Below are 24,455 nucleotides of genomic sequence, written 5' to 3' on the forward strand. Positions count from 1 at the left end.
AAATCTGTACCAATAAACTTAGAGGCATCCAGGCACATATTTATGTCGGCTAAAACATGTGGTCTGATTATATTTTAGAATTTAACCCTACTGAAAGCAGTGCTGTAGAAAGTGTCACAATGTTTGCAGCCATGTGGACCTAATGCTTTGGGCTTTTAAGGGAGGTGATCACATTTCCTTTATGGGGCACTAATAAATCACACCTGGAGGAGGCCAGGGTGTGCTGTCAGAACAGTTAGCAGGGGGAGGAAAAATAGAAATAATGGAATGATTACATCTGTTTGCAGCTTAAAATACTTTATAAAAACACTAGTCCAACCCTGGAAGATGTCCTCATACTAAGGACACTGGATAGAAATGGATTGAAGAGGTTCATTTATCAGATGTCAGATATATTGTTCTGTCCATAGGGATGCAATTCCTTGTAAGACAGTAACAATGCATTATTCAAAGTATATTTTATACCTTACTTAATATCAAAGTATGAAATACTTTATGTATTTCAAGCATTTCTCTACTACAGACTTAGTGAAAAAATAGTAAAAAAAAAAATCAGTGAATAAGTAATTTTAGAATGTGGACAGAAGAATATTTTAAAAATAACTTGGGTCACTACTTTGTATGATGCTTTTAATGCCAAAGAGTTCAACTGTTGTATGGATTGAATTTTTAGTGTCCCAAACCAGCTCATAAAAATGAGATGCTGCATCTTATGAACTTGTTGTGTCTTCAGTCAATGTCACAGATTAATCCTGCTGATATATGACTTCTACTGTCTTATTAGAGATGCTGCTGGTGTTGGTGATGTTGATGAGCAGTTCTCTGTTGCCTGTTCTGTGTAGCCACTTCTACTCTGCCCTGTAGTCCTTCCAGTAGTATGTGCCAGGAGAAGCTTTTCCCTGTGTATTAGCTTCTTCTCAGTCTCCTTCCCAAGCACATGGAGGAATAAGTGTCCCAGTGCAGAGTTTTTCTTCATATCTGGACTTCAGGACTTGATGTACAGGCTAGCCTGTTCATCTTTCTAGACCCATGGTCCTGTGAGCCTGGTCTTGCTATCTGTGGCCCCACATTTCTAAATTAACATGTCCAGCCATCTTTGTGGTCTGATTCTGGTTTCTGATCCTCTCCCACCTCTGACTGTGCCCATCTCTTGCCAGTGTTCAAGGACGTGTGGTGGTGGCCAGCAGGAGCGGCACGTCTCCTGCCCACGGGAAGGGCACTGTGACTGGACCAAGAGACCTGATGCCATTGCATCCTGTAACAGGCAGCCTTGCACACAGTGGATTCACCAGGCCTGGAGCCCGGTAGGATTCAGTTTATTTCTGTTTCATATTTTGTCATGAGTTGACCATATTTGGTCATATTGTCCACTTGTCTCTGAACCTCAACCCCTGTGGCAAGTACACTTCTTTATGCACAGCTGAAGCTGCAAGAGAAGAACTTCCAAAAATGTTATTGAATATTTCATAGCCAGCCTGTGTCTGTTCCTTCAGGTAACAGATATTGTAGCTTCTATTTTCTGTTGCTGTATTAGATGTCATTGGAAGTCTGGCATCTTTTATCTTGTCTAAGGACAAAGGAATTTTACCATTAACATTCTTCCTCTTCACATTTGCAATTTTCGACTGTTGGAAGGGATCAGGTGATCCTCAAAACAACTTTGGGGAATACTACACTTGCCCACACAAAGAGAAATTCTGAATTTTGACCAATAGCCTCCTACTTAGTACCTAGAAATCTTTTTGATAAATGTGAGGTGTATCTTTGGGGAACTTTCCAGTATCTGCTATACATATTTATCTGTTGCTATACATATTTATGTGTAGCAGTAGAAAAATATGAATAAAATAAATATGATAAAAGAAACCTTTCCCTTCCGTTTCCTTAATAAACATTGCATACCTTACAAGTACTCCTCAGAGCATAATGGATTATTGAAGGAATGCTAAAAGCAGGAGCCACAAATCAGGAAACATTGGAGTCTTATTTAACACAGAAAATTCAATGAGTTGGTTTTGACACAAAGCCATTAGATGGGACATGACTATAAGGTAATGTAGAGTCAGTGTAACACTTAAATATGGAAGTGAAGCACATAAAATAAGTAACAATACCAAACATTATAGCAACTATTTTACTTATTTATTAATCCCATATTGATGTCTTCATCTCTTGTACTTCATTAGCTGACATTCTCTAGCTGCTGAATTCTTTATCTTTATCTGCTGGCACTATTTATCTGTAGAGAGAAAAAATTTAAAACTAATTGAGATTCTCAGATGCTCTCAGAAGTCACAAGAATTAAGTACATTTACAGAATGGTGCAGGAAGATATTTTAAAAGTGTTTTAAAAGTGGCCTTCTGTGTGCAGCCAGAACAAGCAGCTGGCAATTCCTTTGTTGTCCTAAAGAAAGGGTAACCACCCGTTTAAAATACAGGAAAGAAACAAAACCTTATTGGGCTTTTTTTTTAAATCTTTACCTGGTCATGTATAGACCTAACATTGTAATTGTTTATTTGTGTTTAACTTAGATAGTCAGAAAACACAGGAAGCAAAAACCATCCTAATTGGTATGAATTTGGTTTACGAGTCTCTTATATTGTAGGACTGGCATTGCAAATCATCTTTTTCCTCTGTAGAAAACAGTCCTCTTCCCCTGTTTGCACATTCCAAGATGCTGTATTTATACTTTTTTTTTACCTGGTATTATATCCTGCCAAATCTGGCCAAAATGCAGCATGGAGGTGTCTGGATGGAGCATACTACACAGAGTACTGTAATGCCATTGCTTCTGGATCACATGGCAGTATTAGTTTATTGTCACATCACAGCTCAAATAGTGCCATTTTACAAAATTTCCATGTAAAAAAAATTATGTATTGTTAAAATTACTCTTTCAGTGTGCTGTTTCTTGTGGAGGGGGCATTCAGCAAAGGGTTGTGAAATGCATGAATACAGAAACCAATGAAACTGAAGATGACAGTATGTGTGTGGATAAAGCCAAGCCCACAAAATATCAGAAATGCCATCTGCAAGAGTGCAGGAAAAATACAGGTAGAGTAATACACATGCATGAAACAGTTTTCTCCATTTCTGCTGAGATTCTGCAAAAACTGGGATCTGACTCAGTCTATCAACTTCTTTTGAGTAGTGTGGGCTCAGTAATTACAGGTCACCCTGACCTGCTACTGCTCAGTTGCTCTGTTGGCAGAACCACACTGTTGTCTCTTCCAGCACTTCTGGCCTTGTGTTGCCATGATGAGGAGTGCAGTCCCTGAGCATGCATCATCCCTAATTTATGATGACACAACTAAATTAGTAGGGCTGCTTGTATTGGCCTGTTTTAGGTAACTCAGGGTGCAGTCAGGACTGTGGAAGGACACAGAGTCCAAACAGATGCCATTTCTTAAGATAGATCCCTCTGTGAAAGCTGTAAATTCTGGACAGGGAGTGCAAACAAATTCTTACAGACACTGAAAAAAACGCAGTGGCCCACAGGGTGGGACTGTCCAAAATCAGGAGGATTTTGAGAGAAGTGCTCTTGTGAGTCAGGGTGTCCTCTGTCCTTCAAAGGCCCAGGAGCCCAGCTGTGTACATGGTTACTAGCCAAAAAAAAAAGAGGCATCGGGGAAGGGGGAAGCTTACAGAAGGAATAACATCTTTATGAGCAGTCCATGTACTGCTGTATCCAGGAAGTACCCTCAGATAAGAACAGCAACATCTCACAGCCCTTCTAGAATAACTTTCATAAGTCTTTTGGAGGATGATCTTCCCTATTAGTCAGTGCTAAGGGTCTAATTTGACAGTGAGACAATGGTTTGAATCTGGAGGGCAGTGCAGATGTGACATGCTCTTTAGAGTGATGCATCACTCCTGCTGCAGTTCAAATAATTTTAGCATGTGTTTTGCCCTGGGGTGGATTGGTCTGCTCATTTCCTGTCCCTCTCCTGTTCAGAAAGACAAACTCAGATAAATACTGCCTACACATATTAGTAATAGTTACTTCTGTGAATATAAGCTCAAGTGGCCCATGAAACATAATAATTGCCCTACTGGGTAAGCACTAGTCTATGCAGCCCACCCTTATGGCTCCAACAACAGCATTAAAAAATGCTACTTAGCAGGAATACAGGATGTTCGTTGCTTTCCTGAGATTCATTTCCATGATAGTCCTCCAGTATTTCCAACTGATGTACATTAGGACTATTAAAACTTTTACATGTAGTGCCTTTTTATTTAAACTTTCATTAATACGTTGCAACTCTTTTTGGTGCTGTCTGCTTCCACCCTCTCCTGTGGCAGCAAGTTCACAGAATCATGGAATCGTCCAGAGACCCTCAAGACTATCCCGTCCAACCATCCACCCAGCAGTGCCACTGCAACCCCTGAACCACTAAAACACATCACCCAGTGTCAGATCCAGATGCCTCTTAAGCACCTCCAGGAATGGTGACTCCACCACCTCCCTGAGCAGCCTGTTCAATGCCTGACCACCCTAAATGAAAAAATGTTTTCTAAACATTGTCTCAGCTTGAGGCCATTTCCTCTTGTCTTCTCACTGTAGGTGTGGCAAGATAGGCTGACCATCACCTCACTACAGCCTCCTTTCAGGTAGCTGTACAAACCTGTAGTCCCCTGGATCATCCTTCTGACTCTCCTGTAGGTGGAAATTACGTTTGCTAATTTCCAGACAGCTGGAAATTCTCCAGTTAGCCAAGATTGCTGGTAGGTGATTGAGAGTGATTTGGCAAGTTCTCTCACCAGTTTCCTCATTACTCTGGGGTGAGTCCCATCTGGGCCCATACACTTATGAGTGTCTTAACTGGCAAAACATGTCCCTAACCATGTCTTCCTGGATTATGGAAGCTTTGCTTTGCTTCCCATCCCTAACTTCTAGCACTGGGGGATGGATATCCTGAGAGCAGACTTTCTGTCACAGCCTGGTGTGAAAAAAAGAAATGCTTTCATCTGCTTTAAACTACCTTTATACAAGTTTTCACTGAGTTTCCCCCATTGCAGTGTTGAGAGATTTGCTGGAGAATAGCCCTGCTAATGTACCATCTTCCTTCTTTTGCACACCTTGTCTTCTTGCAGCTGAGGAACTCCAGTTTCTAATATCTGGCTAAAATCTGGCCCATCTCAGTTCATTAGAGCTACTACAGACCTATTAGCATGGTACAGACAGCAGCAGTCAGTCCCTGCCATGTTCTGATGCTGTAGCAATTAAAGCATAGCCAAGCTGAACATGCAGTTTTATGTCCATTGTCTGTGCTCTCCTGCCTGCCCTGGCTGACTGTGCAGCACCCTGCCATGCTACTCGTCTTAGGGGCAGTTACAAGAATGCAAGAGTACCAAATTCAAATAAATTGTTGCCAGGTTTTCTCTAGCAGTTCTTATCAGCAGAAAAGTCAGAGTGGAAAACACAGATCAGCTGTGTCTACCACAAAAGTAAAGTCCCCCTGAACAGTCATGAGTGCTGTGTTTTCCAGAACAGAAGGTCATGTGTTCAATAAAAAATCCTAGAATTTCAGTGGGAGGTCAATCTGACCCATAATACAAGGGGAGAGAAAGCCACCATAAATAAGATCCTTAACAGACATCACCATCTGGCATGAAGCAGTTCAAAATTCTAGAAATACAGGGAGTGTGCCAGCAAAATACAGCTAATTCTTGTCATCTTCTTCACTACAGGGCTGCCCTGCAGCAAGGACCAGCTGTCAGTTCACTTCTGCCAGAGGCTGAAAGGTATTGGCAAGTGCTTGCTGCCATCAATACAGACTCAGTGCTGCTTCACGTGTAGTCAGCCCCGAATTCGGAACAAAGCAAGACATGGGGACCAGCGAGCCTTCAAACAAAAAAATTACACTAAATCTAGAAGAAAACCACCTCAAAACTAAGAAAATAACAACCAAACAGCTTGGCACTAGCTGTTTTTTTTTTTCTTGTTTCCTTGAATAGAGCTTCTGTTTACATGTCTTATGTTCCTTATTTTTTTCTGAACCATCCAGCATAAATGGAAATCTGTGATCAAAACTGGGAAAGCACATCACCTAGGGTTATCAGTCATAATTTACTATTTCCATTTTTTCTCTGTAATCCAAAATTTATAACATAATTTTCAATGTACCAGCAGCTAGTACTACTTAGGCATACATAGACACTAGAAACAGGCTTGCAAGAATTTTCTGATTTTTTGTAATTAATGTTTAACTTGTTCTTCCATCTCTTTTCCAAAACCCACCTGAAACACCAGCACTGATTACTCAAGAGCGCTTAGTGAAGGTGGTCCTTGGGGCAACAGACATGTACCTGTGCCATGGGCCAGTTTTCTTCATGCTCTCTTGCCTTTCTTTTTTAGGAATCAAGGTGAAGTGGCAGTGTTTCTCTTAATTCATTACTCAGTTAGTAAACTTAAAAACAGAGTTTTGTAATATCTTATGCTTATGATAGGCAGGATGAATTGGAACTTTGGTTTTTTTCAGGAGAAAAATTTTTGCTTAGTACTTGACTGAATCTCTAAGGGCTACCTCAGCCATAACCTGTTCTTGACAATTTTCTTCTGCTACAAATGTCTTGCTGTAGCCTGAAAAGCCCAGAAAATGTGGGATATTAAGTTCCCAAATATGTTTTAAGCAGCATTTCTTGGTAAATTAAAAAAGCCAAGTCGTTTGCATCTACCACCTTAGTAGTCATAGGTTGGAAAAGACCTTTAAGATCAACAATTCCAACCTCTAACCCAGCAGTGCCAAGTCTACCACTAAACCACTCTCCTAAGTGCCTTATCTGTCTGTATTTTTTACACATTTAGGGGAAAAACCAGCAAAATCTTTCAGACAGTTTTATACATTCCATCTGATAGAACAGATGAACAATTTCAGTATAAAGAAAAATTTTTAATTAACTATCAAAGGCCATTTGAAATTAGATGAGGCAACCAGCTAAAGACTATGGCCAGTCTCTATAACTGCAGGTATTCAACACAAATGATGCATGTCAGCAGGACATAAAAAGCTGTCAGGAAACTGATACAGCATAAAGGTTGTACCAGCTTGTTCTACAGCAAAAATTTAACCTCAGAACTTACCCTTTGGAAAAAGTGGTGTTCTCTCTCTCTTGACTTCCAACTTCCACCAGTTTTATGTTAGTGGTCAGCTATATTTAGTTCAAGAGTGTTACAGCTGCTGAACAGAGGAACCAGGAACCTTCACTTTATTGATTTCCACTCTTTACAGCACAAAGAGTAAAGGAATCACATAGTGAGAAAGCAAAAGAGTTAAGTGTAAGCTAATGTAGGTAAGTACAATTGGAAGTTGAGTCTTTTGCATTTAAAAACTGAAATCTTTCTGGATTTTGACAAATGAAAAAGAAAGGAAGAAGCAATGAGCTGGCCCAACAAAACAATTTTGCTAACAGCATGTTAACCTGTGTGTTGAAATTCAACTTGACAGACTTAAACCTTTCCTGCAGCTTCAAGTGTGGCATGCAGGCATTTTAGCTGGAAATTACCCATACTACATTTTGAAATCAATTTTACACCATCAGCATAAAGGCCAACTGGCATCTGGAAACACTGTAATTCACACAGATGTTCAGTGGTAGAGCTATCTTGTCATCCAGTATCTCCCAGTAGAGCGTAAGTGCACATTCACAGAAGCACTCTGCCACCTCACTCACAGCAGACATCTCCTACAGTGTAAATCCATAATGATTGTGGAACTGAGGGCTCCTGGGACAGGAATCTGAGGCCCATAAGAGTATCTGCATACCTCTGGCCTCAGGCATAACAGCACCACTAGTCAAATAGCATTCCTGTTTTTCTAGTGAAGAACATGTTACAACAAGCTTCAGGAAACCAAGACCAGATCTTTGGAACAGAGCTGGACATTTTGAAAAGAGCTGGACAAGAGCAGACATTTAGATTCCTTTGGAATTCTGTAGAATTTGGACACCTTAGTTCTTCTGGCTTTTTCCAAAATCTCAGATTTGCACCCTACTTACCTTACAATTTCAGGTTATAGTACAGGGAAATGCAACATTTTATGCAGTATACAGTGAGACACATGGTCATGAATCTTAAGTGTCACTGTGGTTACAGATCTAAGACTAGCAGTAGCTTTTTTTCTAGACAGACCTTTATGAAAGTTAATAGAAGTATTTCAGCCTGGCTATAATGTATTAACTTAATGATGGCCATGAGTCAAATTGTCATTTTTCAAAGGTTTGTGTCCTTTGACTAAGGACTTGCTTCTTCACTTGAAGTCTCTGGGAGTTCAAAATATGCAGCATGATAAGGTTAGATTTATTAACCTCTTTGATGGCAATATAATGCCAGTTTTAGGTGCTGATAAAACAAAATCCACTGTTAAAAGTGTGGTGCTAGGTTAACAGATATGGGGATGACTTGCAATGGTGCATGTGTGTACATGCACACATTCTTACAATAATATATGTCCATGGTATTGCTGGTCAATGCCAGACATTATGCTTTTTAAGTTTCAAGTTTGCTTCTCTCCTTCTGGGGACCCTTTGAGCAATAGAATTCTGGGCAGTTCTTACTCCTCTGGACACAGAAGTACTGAATCATGTGCAGGAGCAGAGGTGTCATGCCTGATTCAGGAAGGATTTGGGCAAGGCTTGGGCTCAAGCTGTGTGGCGTAGAGTAGTTCCCTGACAGCCAAACAACCTGGATTGGTGGGTAGTGCAGGTGCTCCACACATTCCCAGAAGCATTCTATAGGATTTGGACGGGACAAAGTTCCTGGTCAAAGTAATCTGTGCATAGGGATATCTGCATAACATTTTATTCACAGACGTCAGCAGAAGGAGGCCACCATGTATTTGGGCTAATGAGAAAGGAGCTGACTGAGTGGATGTGGTGTAGGTTACAGAAAAATGCCTGCAGGAGTTGTCCTTTCCAGTGCTCCTTAGGGCTAGTATGGAGTTAAACCATTTCTGCCTTCATTGTTTTCTTCAGGGAGCTGTTATTTCATTTGAAATTAATAAGAAGTGAATAAATTATATTATGGATATTAGTCAGAATAATCATTCTACCCAGGGAAATGTAGTCATTACTGTTTCTCAGCTTAAAACTTTAGGGAAACTATAGTGACAACAGGAACCATTTTAAAAGAGCAGTGCCACTGCTGTTACAATGCAACTGTTCTTAAGTAAAGGTGGATTTATGATCTGAACCCAGATGGTCATTAGTCTCAAAACTGAACTGAATACTAAGGGCAGAGGTGTATTGTCATTATATTATCATATTAGCCCAAGACACATCAGCTTCAACAGATTGCTCAGGAAAAAATGTATATTTTTCACTTTCACAGCTTGTTCTAACATTTCAAAGTTTAAAAAGCAAACTATGATGACATTTGTTTCAAGTTTCAATAAATGGCATTGCATATGTTTGATGTCTCTGGTATTTTATGTTTGCAGTACGAGAAGATTGATACAATGGAATTTCCAGGAAAAAACAAAAGCTTTAAAAATATATTTTATATGCCGGGAGTCCCCATCACTGAATTGTTTTGGTGCTTGATACTCCAGCATAAAAAAGATAATTAAAATGGCTGAGGGGAAAAAAGTAGAATAGGGCATGCTGCTAAGTAAAAATATACAGTAAAAGGATTCATTATTTCCTATGAAATAGAGGAAATCTTACCACTTCTTAAGCAGATATGTCTTAATTTGTTGGCAGCAAGTGAGAGCGTCTGTCGTGTCTGTTGAAGAGATGTATATAATATTAGCATGCCCCTTGCCCCACACCCCGAATCTTCCCAACACTCAAGTTTTGCCAGTCCTGCTGGTGCTTATGCCCAGAAACTTGATCAGTCCAGCCCTGATCCTTAACATGCTGCCAAGGAGCAAAGTTAGGCTCTGGCAGAGAGCACCATCAATTCTCACTCTGTCCCCAGACTCCACCCTATGCATCCATGCATGGGCTCAGCCTCACAACACCCTGTGAAGTTGCGGGAAGTTGCTCCTTTTTACTTTAGAAAGTCCAGCCCACAGGGACAGCACCCTCGCAGGTGCTCTAAGGGAGAGGGTTGGACTGATCTGAGGAGTGAGTGGAAGCTCCCTCTGCTTTGCCAAGTCCAGCACACATTCCTGGATGACCAAGTGCTCAGCACAGCCTGACAAGCAGGTCCTGTTGTTTCTGCACTGCCTGGCACAGCTTGCAGCACCCCCTGGACCTGGCCAAGCAGCACTGTTACAAATGGAAGTGGGGGTTTAGTTAAGTCCTTGCCTTTTGACTAGGCCTCTGGCAGCAGGCAGTACCTTTATTGAGATGGCCAGCACCACAAAACCACTCTCATTTGTGAGTTCTTTAACAATGGCTTATTCAGTCTATTGATTCTTTATTTAATAGACATAAAACTAACAGACATAATAAGACTTAAACCAAACTAAATACTACACAGGAATAAGGACAGAAAGAGACTCCTAGTCGGTAAATACAGTGTGAGGTTAAAGGTACCTTTAATTAAATGTTACAATACTAAATACTACACAGGAATAAGGACAGAAAGAGACTCCTAGTCGGTAAATACAGCGTGAGGTTAAAGGTACCTTTAATTAAATGTTACAATACAAATTAGGATTCAGTGTATCTTACCATCCCTTTGTTGGTGGAGCACACATCGGGATCCTTTCCCTCAATCCCTAGGGAAGTAACCATGGAACTTGTGTCCAGACTCCAGGGAGAGGTCTCTTACACTTTCAGTGTGTGTGTGTACAAGGTTTCTGCCTCTGTGATAAGTTGTGTGTCTTTCATAGTTTGTAAAACTGAGTCTCTTAGTCAAGAATATTTCTTTTATCTCTTCCTACATCAGCTCTCCAAACTAAAATGTTCATTCTTAGCTGAGGACTGAGCCCTTTTGGCGCCAGTTGCCCCCTTGCCGAGTCTTTCAGGCCAGGCTACCTCTCTATGCACCAGCTCTCTGTGGTAAAGGGGCAGGGGGGTGTAGACATCCTGCCACAAGCACCCACCAAAGGAACTGCATGTTGGCTGCCAGCATCAGCTCAAAATTAAACCAGCATGGTGATAGGATAAGGTAAGAAAAGGGGATTTCAGGTGGGGCGTTCAAGACAGAGGTACCTGATGCAGCAGAACTGTTAGTTTAGTTTTGTAGATACAGAAATACAAAACGTTGCAGACTTAAGAGGGAGAAAGTTCAGCCCTGCTGAATGTCCTGTTGTTGTATTCAGAGGATATTCAATTCTTGTCCTTGTATTTATGTATTCTGATGTTCCCTGGAGAAGAGGAGTTGGTACCAGACACCTCTGTCTTCCTTGAATTGGCTGATCTGACCGTGTTTTAGAATGGCGATTAATAAGAAACACAGTTTATTGCTGCTGCCCAGCACTGCAACCTCCCTAGCTCTTATTCCATCAGTAGAATATGGGGAGCTCACATGAGGATGCTACTTATTTCTATTTCTATTTAATTTCTTATTTCTTATTTCTGACTGATCACAATGTCCCCTTTTCTCTTAGTGAACAGATACAGATACCTCCAGTACACTCACAGGAACAAAACCTGGGATTTGTCAACCAAGGACTACAAGTTTTTCCTACAGATGCAGTGGTTACAGCAGTAATACCCAGGGAATGAGAAATAACCACAGGACCTTCAGAGTGGCCAACCATAGTCTGTAAGCTCTGTCAGGGTCTTTAAAGGAGTGTCTGGAAACCAAGGAGCTGCTAAATGACCTGGGCATCACTCGATGCCAACTTGGTATCACAAACTAATAAAAAAGAAAATACTAAGGTTCTTGAAGGCTTCTCTTAATTCACTGTTACCATTATGAGTCATCAAGTTATCATTTGCTAGATCAAAGTTAAAGATTAGGGACAGAGGAAAATATTTTCCTGGTGAGACCAGATGTTTTCAAAGGCAGTCTTTTGCTGTGTCTCTGGAGTTACCACTCTGTCATGTTAAAAGCAGGTGAGATAGTCTGAATTCAGTGATTCAGTGTCTTCAACTGAGATCTGAGACATCAGATAATGAATTGTAGAATCACAGGATGGTTTGGGTTGGAAGAAACCCTAGAGATGATCTAGTTTCAACACCCTGCTATGGCCAGGGACAACTTCCATTAGACCAGGTTGCTTAAAGTCCCATGTAGCCTGGCCTTGAATACTTTCAGGGATGGGGTACCCACAGCTTCTCTGGGCAACCTGTGCCAGGGCCTCACCACCCTCACAGGGAAGAATTTCTTCCTAATATCTAATCTAAACCTACCTTTTATCAGTTTGAAGCCATTCCCCCTTGTCCTGTCACTAGATTCTTTTACAATCTCTCTCCATTACTCTTCTTGGCTCCCTGCAGGTACTGGAAGGCCAGAATTAGGCCACCCCAAATCCTTTTCTTTTCCAGCCTGAACAACCCCAGCTTTCTCAGCCTTTCCTCAACAGCCTTCTGATCATCTTGGTGACCTCCTCAGGGCTTGCTCCAGCAGGTCCCTGTCCCTCCCGTGCTGGGAGCCCAGGGCTGGATGCAGTGCTCCAGGTGGGTCTCAGCAGAGCAGAGCAGAGGGGCAGAATCCCCTCCCTCCCCTGCTGCCCACAGGGGCTCTGGATGCAGCCCAGGACACGTTTGGCTCTCTGGGCTGTGAGTGCCATGGCCGGGCCATGTGCAGCCTCTCACCCACCAGTCTGGGCAGGTCGCTGCAGTTTACTCTGGGGCTGGTGGTAAGGGAAGCTCCCATTTGCAACACCGGCGTACTTGAGTGATTGTAAATGTGGCATTAATGGGAAGCAGCCATACGGAAAACTCCAGGGTGAGAGAAGCTGATCAATGAACTATCAGAGAGGGAATGTTTTATTGCAAGCCCTTCAGGACTCACTGTGAACAGAAGTGCAGTGAACTTTCAAACTCCCCTCATGCTTATTTATACAGATGGCAGTCATGGAGATACTGTGTTTCCTGTTTATTCTCCTATATCTGTTATCTGTTTCATACAATAGCTGAACTAAATAAGCTTGACATTTAATTACGACTGTGTTCATTTGGAAGTATATTTCCTTTTTGTTTGGCTCAGGAAGTAAATATATTGTCAGGTTATAATGAATGGGAGCATGAATCAGACTCATAACAAACAGTGCTGGCTGATAAAATTACTGTCCCGTGCTGCAATGCCTATCTGAAAGCTAATGAATGGTGGTTTTTTGCAAGTTCTTTTCTATGTTACTCTGTCGCTAGTCCCAGCCTTCATGGTAGTTATTGCAAGTCACTGGAGTGCCACACGCACTGGAAGACAAGTGAGATTTTTTTTATTCCCTAGCAGCTGTGGATGTGGAAGTGACTGATTTCACTCTCCTGCCCATTGATGACCTGTTGAGCCCAGCTGATCTCAGCTTCACAGCCCTGTAAAGGTGAAGTTTTCCTTTACCTCTGAACTGAGGGGAGGCCATGAGCACCCACAGGCTCCAGCATGAGGCAGGAGTTTGCTTTCAGCAGACGTCCCTCTTGTCAAGTGTTCCCTGTGTGTCACCTGAAATCTGACAGCTCCCTGTTGCTCCCAGGTCACCTCATTTCTGTTCATGCCTCTCTTCCAAGTTTGTGTTTAGGCAAGGAGGCAGAGGGGATGTTGCAGCTGCCAGATCCTGCTGTAGTTAATGGGAGAAAGAATGTGTCGTGGTAATTACTGTTGTTACATGGTCAGCAAACTTCATATTTTGGCTGAAGCTTCCTGGCACCCTCTACCCGCCCACAAGGGTGGTCTGACTGACCAGGGTAACCCGATTTAGTGAGGACCCTGCTGGGAGGAGACAGTGCTGGCTTGTGCGAGGGTGCTGTGGCTTTGGATCTGCTGCTCCTCTGCCTTTCCAATACCCACTCAGACCCAGCATCAATCCGCCTGACCTGTCGTCACCCTTCAAATTGGAAATATGCATTTCATGCCTTGTTGGACTCATGGTATCCCAAAGAGTAGCAAGATGGGGAACACAAAAACATTCTCTGCCAAGCTCAACAAATCAATTGAGCAACACATCAGGGCTCACTAACTGCTGTTGCAATGATCATGGGAGGAGGTAAAAAACTAATACATTTGAAACTTTGTTCAGGAAGCTGTTATTCTGGTGCTGGGATTGACATGGCCATGACCTTTATTGGGTCTGAAACTGCAGAAAGGTAACCAAAACTTGAGTTGAAATTTTCCATCCAATACAGTCCCCCTTACCCTTGATAAAGAATGTGTCTGTGTAAATGGGAAGTATGCTAGAAAGTTTTGTTTCTGAGAAGTAGAGTATTGTAGTGTTTGGAACCTTTTTTGCATTAATTCAGGTTTTGTGAGTAATCATGAACAATGTCAAAACTGATATTTTCCAATATTTCTGAAATTAAATGTTCCTTTTGGGGGGTGTTGGTCAGTGCTCTTCACAGGCCAGAAACTCTATTGGGTCGTTTGTCTACTAGCTGGCACATCCTTGGATCACATTTGCATGAGTGAGCGCCTTCATTGCTGTTTTGTGCAGGATGCTGAAGGGGGCCCTTTGCTGTCTTTCCTCTTGGCAGAGTTTTCCAGCATACAGTGACAATTATGACAGCACAAACAGCATAATGTCTTGACCACAGATGATCTGCATGGGATTTTTGTTTAAATATATAATCAATCCACTGAGGAAGAAAGTGTTATCCAGAAAAGCTATTTATCTTCTGGTGGTCAGATATATTATGCTGGTTTCATACAGGAAATCTGCTGAGCTCAGAGCTGAAAGCTGTTGGTTTCCCTGGATGTATTTTAATAGCCAACAGCAGTGAAAAGCTGGTGCTGAATTGGCTTCACAGTTACCAAGAGTCTCCAGACAGATTTAAAGAGTCTGACTGACTCCCACTATTTGTCCATGCATGAATCGGGCTCTTAGGTGCTTGAGCCTGAAGACTTTTCATAGTGAAAGCAATAAAATAAATCCCTGAAGGAAGAACATTGTCTGTCCTCTGTAACAGCCCATGACACCTATCCCTCTTGAATTAGAGCTGCCACTGAGATGAAGAAATGCAGGATATGGTGTGCCAAACCCACTGTCAATTAGAGCTACAAGGGCAGCAGGTTTCTTTCTGCTCTTTCATTATCTTTATTTATTCAGATATTGACTGTAAATATTTAGCCCTAGATTAGTGAATCAATGTTGCTGGTAAGAGGACTGTTGTGTCCTTAACAGTACTTGTTCTGATCAAAGGAAAACTATATTCTTAGTTTGAATTTTGTGGAGGTTGTGTCCTGGGGAAAGCAGCACATTTTGCATGCTCATGAGCTGGGCTGTTCAGATGACATGTTTCATTTAGGGAGTGAGATGGATTTGACAAGTGGTCTGTTAGATGGATTTAAAAGTGGTTGGATAGTAACATCCAGAGGGTAGAGGTCAACACCTTTGGGCCCCGAAGAACATCAGGTGACAATTGCGGCACCCAGAGATCCTTACTGGGACCAGTGTTATAGCTTCATCAATGACATAGACAAAAGGATCCAGTACCTTTGGTACTGTGGTACCCTCAGCAAGTTTGCAGGTGAAACCAAGCTGAGATGGTTGGACACACCTGAAGGACAGGATGCCATTCAGAGGGACCCAGACAAGCTCAAGGAGTGGCCCATATGAGGTTTAACAAGGGCAAGTGCTGGTGCTGCACCCGGGCTGGGACAACCCCTGGCACCAGCCCAGGCTGGGCATGAGCAGACCCAGAGCAGCCCTGCCCAGAAGGACTTGGGGGTGCTGTGGGTGAGAGGCTGCACATGGCCCGGCCATGGCACTCACAGCCCAGAGAGCCAAACGTGTCCTGGGCTGCATCCAGAGCCCCGTGGGCAGCAGGGGAGGGAGGGGATTCTGCCCCTCTGCTCTGCTCTGCTGAGACCCACCTGGAGCACTGCATCCAGCCCTGGGCTCCCAGCATGGGAGGGACAGGGACCTGCTGGAGCAAGCCCTGAGGAGGCCACCAAGATGGAACTCCGAGTAACCTGGTCTAGTGGAAGGTGTCCCTGCCGATGACAGGGGGTTGAAACAAGATGTTTAACTTTCTTTCAACCCACACAATTCTGTGACTGACTCTGTCCATTGCATGACTGGTTTTTCAACCTTTCTACTTTTTGTTCACTGCCATTTTTGTACCTCCTTCTTCCAAACTTTTTTTTTTCCAGGCTAGGAATAGATGCAGCTTCCATTAGAAATCTGTCTCACAAAGGGGTGCCTGCAAACTTTGGTCAAGTCACCTCTCTCTTCTGTTAAATGAGATAAATACACTGAGTTTCTTTAGGCTTATTCCATGCACTTTAATTTTTCTGCTCTTGTTGAATGCTTAAAAATGTAATTTCGAAGTGCAAATGCAGAAACTTGCAAATCTGAATTTGTGACTGCACACAACATTGATATTCTGTTACTTTTTCAGCCTCGAATTTTAGTTATTACACCTTTTCCATTACACTAGAAAAACAAAGTCAGATGGTAGTTTGTGATTACTCTGATGCTATTTTGCAGTGTCACGAACTTCAGCATACAGCCCCCCTCATATGTGACCTCTCATCTTTGCTTTTCCTTTGCCTTTCTTTATGAAAGCAGATTTTTAAATTCCACTGACCTTAGCAAGTGACCTGGTTCACCCTATCTAACCAATCTTCCTCATTTACTGTCTTGCCAATTTTTGTCTCATCTGAAAATATTTTCTTTTTTCTTCCAGATTACCAATAAATATATTTAATGGCAGAAATATATTTCTACAGGAGTAAAAGTTTTTGGTTGACATTTCCCCTTTATTTTTATGATTAATTCTGAATGTGTTTGTATTTGACATAATAGTAGTTTTTGTAATCAAAATATCTCAGGGGACAAATCAAAATTGTTCACAGAAGGTTTTGCCTTATCTAACCCAGCTTGTCTGCTGGATGGAAGCTGTATGAGGACAGTGGTTGTACTAGGTTGGAGAATCAAGCTAGATTAGCCATAGCCCTAGCCTTTGTCTTACTGAAATTTCAGCCTCCAGGCACACTTAAAACATGCTCAACAACAGCTTTGAAATGTCTTTGATGTCAGAATTCTGTTAGCGTAACCACTGAGACATCTTTGGGTCAGATGGATGGTTGCCATCTTAAATATCCAAAATGGGAAGGAAATATGGTAAAAGATTCCAAGAGATCTATTGCAGGACATTCTTCTCTGTTGCCTTTTGACACCTCTAACTATGTGAAATCATAGGAATTTTGAAAACTTCAGCTGCTGCTGCTGCATCCAGCTACAAAGTGGATCAGAACAGCAAGACTCCTGGAATTTTGCTGCATCACAGAAAATATCTGGCTTCTCTTCACAGTAATGGCTAATATGTTGACTGTAAAGCTTCAGCCTGTAAATGTTTATAGGACATCCCCTAAGCTGTCTGCCAGGAACTTGCAGATTCATTGTTTACAGCTGGATGAGGCCTGGCTATGAAAAAAAGGGGCTTATGATGGTCTTCCTGAGTGTGCCTGAATATTTGATCAGCCGAGAAAACTGCAATAGAAGATGGGGTGCTCCAGGCTCATGTTGGAAAAGATGCATCACAACCCCACCGTGCTACCTTGGTGCAAGTGTTAATCCAGAGCCTCCCTGATCTTCCTCCATGACCATTAGTTGGCCATGTCTCCTACAGAGTAAAACCAAATTGAGGAAGGAAGGGAAACTGGGAAGGGAGCTGGATGTCCTTACCACTGCAATAATTGAACAAATAATGCCAAATACCTGTGCAGCTGAAGCCAGAGCTGGTTTTGATCTAGGGAGATTATTCTAGCTCAGAAACAGCCTAGAAGGGGAAGTATATTGTTTTATTTCCAGCTAGTTTAGTGCAAATTGAAAGCAACTTGGGATTCTGGAAAATAATGAGAGGTTACAGGTGACACAGATCTTCTTATGAATCCAGGTGCTCTTTGTATCTGCTCACCTGTGTTGTGCTAAGCGGTGATCCCTCCAGGTGGATCCCAAAAGCCCAGCCATAGGCTTATGGTCAGGCAAAATGTCCATTGAAAGCTCCAAGGCAGTGGTTGTCACTGGTAATGGATAAAATGAAGTCAAAACATGCACAATTTTTGGAAGAGAAGGAATTTCATTGTCTCAGTGAAGAACTTGCCACTTTCTCCCTCCTTGTGCCACCACTGTATGAGCTTGTGAATAAGGAATAATTTGCCTGTGAATTGACTACTTTGAGAACATTTATCTTTGATGATGTAGGCTCTGAGCCATTTTATGATTAAAAATGCCTCTTTCTATACAAAATAATATATTATTTCAAGTGTCAATGGTACCTAGCTTGTAAAATAACATCTGAACTCAGAATGTCTAGGCTAGTTCAAAACTAGCTGTTCAGGAGCTTTTTATAATGAGTAAGATACTTCACTGAAGATATTTTATTCAACTATGAGAAGACCCAGAATTCATTTTAAAAATGTGTATTGTACAATGAGTGACATCTCATTAGATTAAAAAATAGTATCAGAGCTATCATTTTTCCTTCATAGAAAAAATGTGGCAAACTTACAGTTTTTACTGAAACATTGATAAGCAATTAAAACCTTGACCTATATCTATTTGCTTGACCCTGTGTGAAGCCCTAACAACTACTGAGAAATAACACTTAACATGTTTCTGAAATTATGGTATTAACTCCAATATCCTGTCTAATTTCCTTTCTGTGCCTACATTTCCCTGCCATAAATACTGGAGGGATACTGCGTGGTAACTGAAGGGCTGTGCTGTCATTCACTGTTTCTCTTTGCTGTTGGATAGCTTGTTACATGGCACTGGATGTTATTTATTACCACATGCAATTCAAACCATGATTCACATGAAATTGCTATCTGTGACGTCTGAAGACAGTCCTAGAATGCTGTGCTGAACGTGATTTCTACCTTAAGTACTGAGTCATGCTCCTTTGAAGAACAAGATGAATAAAACTGCAATTCATAAGATTTTCAGCAGCGAGGTGCTTGCCCTTTCCCCATTTTTTAAATGAGAAATTAACTTAAAATTGCTTTACAACATTTTTTCTTAAAATTCCATCTGTGTTCACACACAAAAAAAAAAAAACAAAACAGCTTTGCAAAGCTTTGGATGATATTGAATGAAGTTTCAGGTGTTGAGCTAAATATATCTTGGATGAAATTTGCATGACTGTAAGTTCCCAAGTTGATAACTTCTGATAACAGTGCACAGGTTTTTTCTGAACAAGTGTCTTCATATTTATCCTTTCCAATCTGCAGCTCAGCTCCTCTAGCCACCTGCTGCTGATTCTATTTCCATTATATCTGAAACAGCATGTGTTATTTCTTCCTCATAGACTTCCCTCATCATCTCTGTGACCCTTGATGGTGCTCCCTTCAGTACGTCTGTGTTATTTCTCCTGGGGAGCCCACCACATTGTGCATCATCCCAGATGTGTCTCACCAGGCTGAGCAGAGGGGAAGGAGCCCCTCCCCTGACCTGCTGGCAGGGTCCTGCCCAGTGGAGCCCAGGATGCTGCTGGCCTGTGCTGCACGGGCCTGTTGCTGGCTCACACCCACCTTGTCCCCAGCTCCTTCTCTGCTTTCCAGTCGACTGGACTCCAGCCTGTGCTGTACAGGGAGTGCAGGAATTTGCATTTTCCTTTGCCCAGTTGCCTGGGGTTCTTGTCAGCCCATTTCTCAAGCCCATTGAGGACCCTTTGAACAGTGGCACAACCACCTTGTGTCGAGCTACTCCTCACAGTGTGAACATGCTGTCCCATCATCCACATCACTGATGAAGATGCTGGACAGAACTGGTTCCAGTATTAGCCTCATGGCACATCACCAGCCACTGCCCTTTGCCCTTTTAGTTCTTTTGGTTCAGAAACCTCTCATACCCACTTACTTAGTCCATGCTTCATCAATTTGTCAATAGTGCTACAGAAAACAGTAGCAAAAACCCTGCTAAAGCTGAGACAGACAGCAGGTAGGCATTCAGGCGGGTGAATTCAAAGCATTGATTTGCTTGACTGATGGTAGGTCCTCAGACAGCCTAGAGTAGTTAAAGATACAGTCACAAAAATCTCTTTGCTGACAGCCCCCACAGGTGCAACTCAAAAGCAAAAGGTCGTCAAAAACAAGAATGGACTACGAACACACCCAGAGGTTCAGCCATTTTCAGAGTGTGAAACAAGTAATGTCATGTCATAATTCAGTCCTCAGTCTTCCAATTCTGCATTTATTGAAGGGTAACTGAGACCCAAATGGTTTTTGCAACTGGAACGAAGAAAAGAAAACCAGCCTGTCATGCACTGAGTCATGTCTGAGGATGAAAACTGTTGGACTGCAGTTCTTAATGGGATTATTTTTTATTAAATTCCTGTGTGCTGCTATTACACCCAATAATCCTTGCTGAGGTTGGTGATGCTGCCTTCCCTGCCCAGCACCTCCCTTGCACCAGCTCTTCCCTTCTATTGAGAAGCAACACTTCTTGTCAAGTATAAATGCTTCTTTTTATAGTGCTGCAGAAGTCAAACAATAATAAAGAGCTGTGGAGAGAAAAATATCTCCACCATGAAGGTTGAAAACCATTTGAAAGAGAAAGGAAAAAAGTAAATTGCTATTTTTTTCCTTTTCAAAAGGATTATATGGATCTTTCTGCACACGCCAGAGCTGTGCAGAAACATCTTCATTGCTCTCTGATTTCTGGGAGAGGGGAGAGGAGGGGGAAGGGGAAGGGGAGAGGGAGGGGGAAGGGGAAGGGGAGGGGGAGGGCGGAGGGGAAGGGAAGGGAAGGGAAGGGAAGGGAAGGGAAGGGAAGGGAAGGGAAGGGAAGGGAAGGGAAGGGAAGGGAAGGGAAGGGAAGGGAAGGGAAGGGAAGGGAAGGGAAGGGAAGGGAAGGGAAGGGAAGGGAAGGGAAGGGAAGGGAAGGGAAGGGAAGGGAAGGGAAGGGAAGGGAAGGGAAGGGAAGGGAAGGGAAGGGAAGGGAAGGGAAGGGAAGGGAAGGGAAGGGAAGGGAAGGGAAGGGAAGGGAAGGGAAGGGAAGGGAAGGGAGAAAAAAGAAAAAGTGATGCTGCATCCAAAGCACCATGCACAGCAAGATGAATGAATTGGGAATGGAAAAGAAAAAGCTCTGGGGTGACCCAGTTGTGTCATTACAGTAGTTAAAGGAAACCAACAAGATCAATGGAGAGAGACTTTACAAGAGTCTGGAACAACAGGACAAAGAAGAATGGCTTCAAATTGATAGAAGATAGATTTCAATTAGATATTAGGAAGAAAAAAATCTTTACTAGGAGGGTAGTAAGGCACTGGAACCCATTGCCCAGAGAAACTGTGAATTCCCCAGCCCTGGAGATGTTCAGTGCCAGGTTGGACGTTGTTCTGAACAACATAGTCTGGTGAAAAGTGTCCCTGCAAGGTGACCTTTAAAGTCACTTCCAGCCCAACCCATTCTATAATTCTATGATAAGTTACTGGGGAAAGGGATTGAGCCCTTGTGAATGGCTCAGACAGATCTTCCAACCAACAAAATTGGTGCCTAAGCAGTGCAGAAATGTTGCTTCTCTTTCGACCGCCACTTTGCTCTCGGGGGTTACTCGCCGCTGTCCCCCGCCCCTCCCCGGCCCCCCGGGACCCTCCGGCTAGCTGTCCCCTCCGGGGCCGGGGTTTGCCGTGGTCCCGCTGCCCTGGGTTCACCAGGCAGCGTGTGGGTTAGCACGGTCCGAGCTGCGGCGCTGCCTCAGTCGCCGCAAGGGTTCGAGATAAAGAGACCCAGAGAGACCAATGGTATGCTTGTCCAGATAGATTGTATTGCCTGAAGCATTGCAGTGACCAAAGGCCCTGGGCTATTGCCCAGATACAGTTTTTTACAGCAAAATTAAGAGATAAGGACTAAACAATAGAGACAGTGTCCAGCTAAGGCACATCAGAACCACCCCAGGGGCCAGGTCCAATGGGAACTGCTCAGGGGTGGGGAGAAGGGGGTCTACAGAGGAATGCTGAAGCGGGACTTTCCCGAAACAGTGGAGCATACATAAATGTATCTTTTACCTCAGTTTACCATTCCCAAAGCCTTTCTAAAACAATGGGGCATACATGAATGTATCCTTTTCCTCAGTTTACCATTCCCAAGGCCTTTCTAAAACCTTCCTCCACGCTACCATGTCAGCATGATAGCAACACAGAAGGTTATGTACAATAATGACATCAAAAAGGCTGCAAACCCTCAGTACACATTCATTTCCCTCTAGAATTGCACTTGGTCAATGAAGAGTGGTGAAAACTGCCTGCTTGCTGGGTGTGCCAGGGCTGAAGGCCCTGCTGATGGACAGTGGGGCAAAAATAATCAGTGAGATAGAATCTATTTTTTCCAGCCTTTATTATCCAGTAGAGTTTCTGAAGATAGCTGTCTCCTGAAGAACTGGACACTTTCCATTGATTGAAACAGTTTAAGAGCACTGTTGGTATTTTGATCACTAAATCAGTAATGAGCCTGACATACCATAACTGAGGTAGACCAAAGAAGGACAGACTGATTGGTTGACTTTTCCTTTTGCATCTTTTGAAGCAGCATCCCTCTGGACTCACAGGGCTTCTCTCTACAAACAGTGGGCAGCAGTTGGGCCAAACCAGCACTTGAAGTATGGGGAAAAACAAGGTGTCAAAGAGTTGAGGTGCCAGTGGGTGCCATTGAAAAGAGGGAACCACTGCCTCAAGACACAAGTAAAACTATGCAATGACTTGGGGAAGGGCTGTTTATGACTGCAATTTAAACAGCAAAGAAGCTCCATCGTTTTCAAAATGGAAAAAACATTTTGAACATGCCTGTCTTCTCTTTCTGTGGGTGATAGTGGGATCCACTTGCCACTCTGATGTGAGAAACTGGGTCAGGGCATACTGGCAGCTGGTGAAAGTGTGTGGTGCAAGAAACAGCAATCCCAGTGTGCTGCAGCTGTTTGCAGTGCTGCAGACAGACTCTGCAGCTCTGCATACACACACAGGCATGGCTACTCATTGTTCTAACAAGAGGGATCTCATAAAAAGTGCTGCTTGGCTTTTCAGAGCAGACAGAAGAGGTGGTGCAGTTTGGTGAGCAGAGCCCTGTTTGCCAACCCTGAGGTTCTGGTTCTTCCAGGGCTGGGCAGGGTGACAGGGATTAAGTCAGTGCAGTGCTGTGCACTCCTGGTGCCTGGACATAATTAGATCACCACCACTTCAGAGTAGAGCCTGCTTTTGTACAGCTTTGAACAATGAGGTTTTGATCTTGTTGGGGTTCTTTGGCATCACATTAATATTATTTTATTAAACATATTCTAAGATTTACTGCTACATCAGCAGGACAGTTCTTAAGAAAGCTGACCCTGTGATGAAGGGTCACAGCTGAGGATGGGATATTGAAAACTTTAACATGGTTTTCTAATTTTTAACCTGGTTTTATAATTTTGAGTTGGACATTTATTCCTTCGGATGGCATAAACCCCTGGCTCACACAGGTCAGCTGTCAGTGAACAAAGATTTTCAGAAATTCTCTTGAAATTGCTTTGGTACTATTATGATGTATTTTGTCTCTGTGATGGAGATAATTGAATTAAGTTCATATTGTCATTTTCAAAAGATGGCTCCATAACAAAGGGAATATAAATGACAGTTCATAACCAAATGGTATTTTCACAAGGGTTTGAAGCTAAGAATGAACTGTCTGTCTGGCTGTATTGGGGAAGAGGAAGGAGTTGCAGACAAGACTCATCTGGCAGCTTGTGACACATGAGAGCAGAGGTGTCACAGCCCCTGTTTGGGGTTGACACATGCAGCTCAGTTTTGTACTGTCACTTCTTCTGTTATCTACAATGGCATCTGTGCTAGGAGAGCAGGGAAAGCAAACATTCACCACCTTGTGAGCCCTGGCACAGGTTTCCGTGCTTTTCTAGCAGTCCCCAGTATATTAAGTCCATAAACACTAATCTGAGAAAGCAAGATGGATTAACTGTGGGTGTGTGGTAATTGCACCAGGCTCAGCCTGTTGGCTGAGGCTCTGGTCCATAACTCTACAGTATCTGGAGGCCAGTATATTCTTCAGTACAGAGGGAGGGGAAAAGAGAGTTTTGACCTTGGAGATACAATTCCTGACATATCCTTTTTGGTAGCAGAGGTGATGCTGTTCTGTGGAGGTTCTCTATTAGCCAGGGACTCTGGGTAAAAGCTGAAAAGGAAAACTGATTTTCAGAAATTGCTCACTCAGCTCTGAGTTGGGGTATTGGAAGAGCCTTCCTGGGCCATCCTCACTTGCACCTTGTTTGTTTCAGGTATAATTCCTGCAGCAGTTTGACAAAACCCATTTGTGAAAGGGAAAGTGAAGAGGAAAGCAAACCACACAAATAGATGGCTTCTGAGAGCTTGGCTTTGCCTCTGCCTGGAGTCTTGCCTTGTGCTGGCTGCAAAGTGGCACAGAAATGTGAACAGGCAGGTAACAACTCTGCTTCTCCATTCCAGGTCTGAGTTTAAAAG

General features: G+C 42.8%; 1 protein-coding gene across 1 annotated transcript in view; it reads left to right on the forward strand.

Annotated features, from left to right (window-relative positions):
• The window catches only part of ADAMTS12 (ADAM metallopeptidase with thrombospondin type 1 motif 12), a 142,226-nt gene extending 136,328 nt beyond the window's left edge, over positions 1 to 5,898 (forward strand). The window contains exons 22-23 of the mRNA XM_077790462.1: positions 2,902 to 3,055; positions 5,693 to 5,898. Of these exons, the coding sequence (XP_077646588.1) occupies positions 2,902 to 3,055; positions 5,693 to 5,898 (360 nt within the window). The remainder of the gene's footprint in view (positions 1 to 2,901; positions 3,056 to 5,692) is intronic.
• The last annotated feature ends 18,557 nt before the right edge of the window (positions 5,899 to 24,455 follow it).

This window comes from Lonchura striata, chromosome Z (assembly GCF_046129695.1).
Source record: "Lonchura striata isolate bLonStr1 chromosome Z, bLonStr1.mat, whole genome shotgun sequence".
NCBI lineage: Eukaryota > Metazoa > Chordata > Aves > Passeriformes > Estrildidae > Lonchura > Lonchura striata.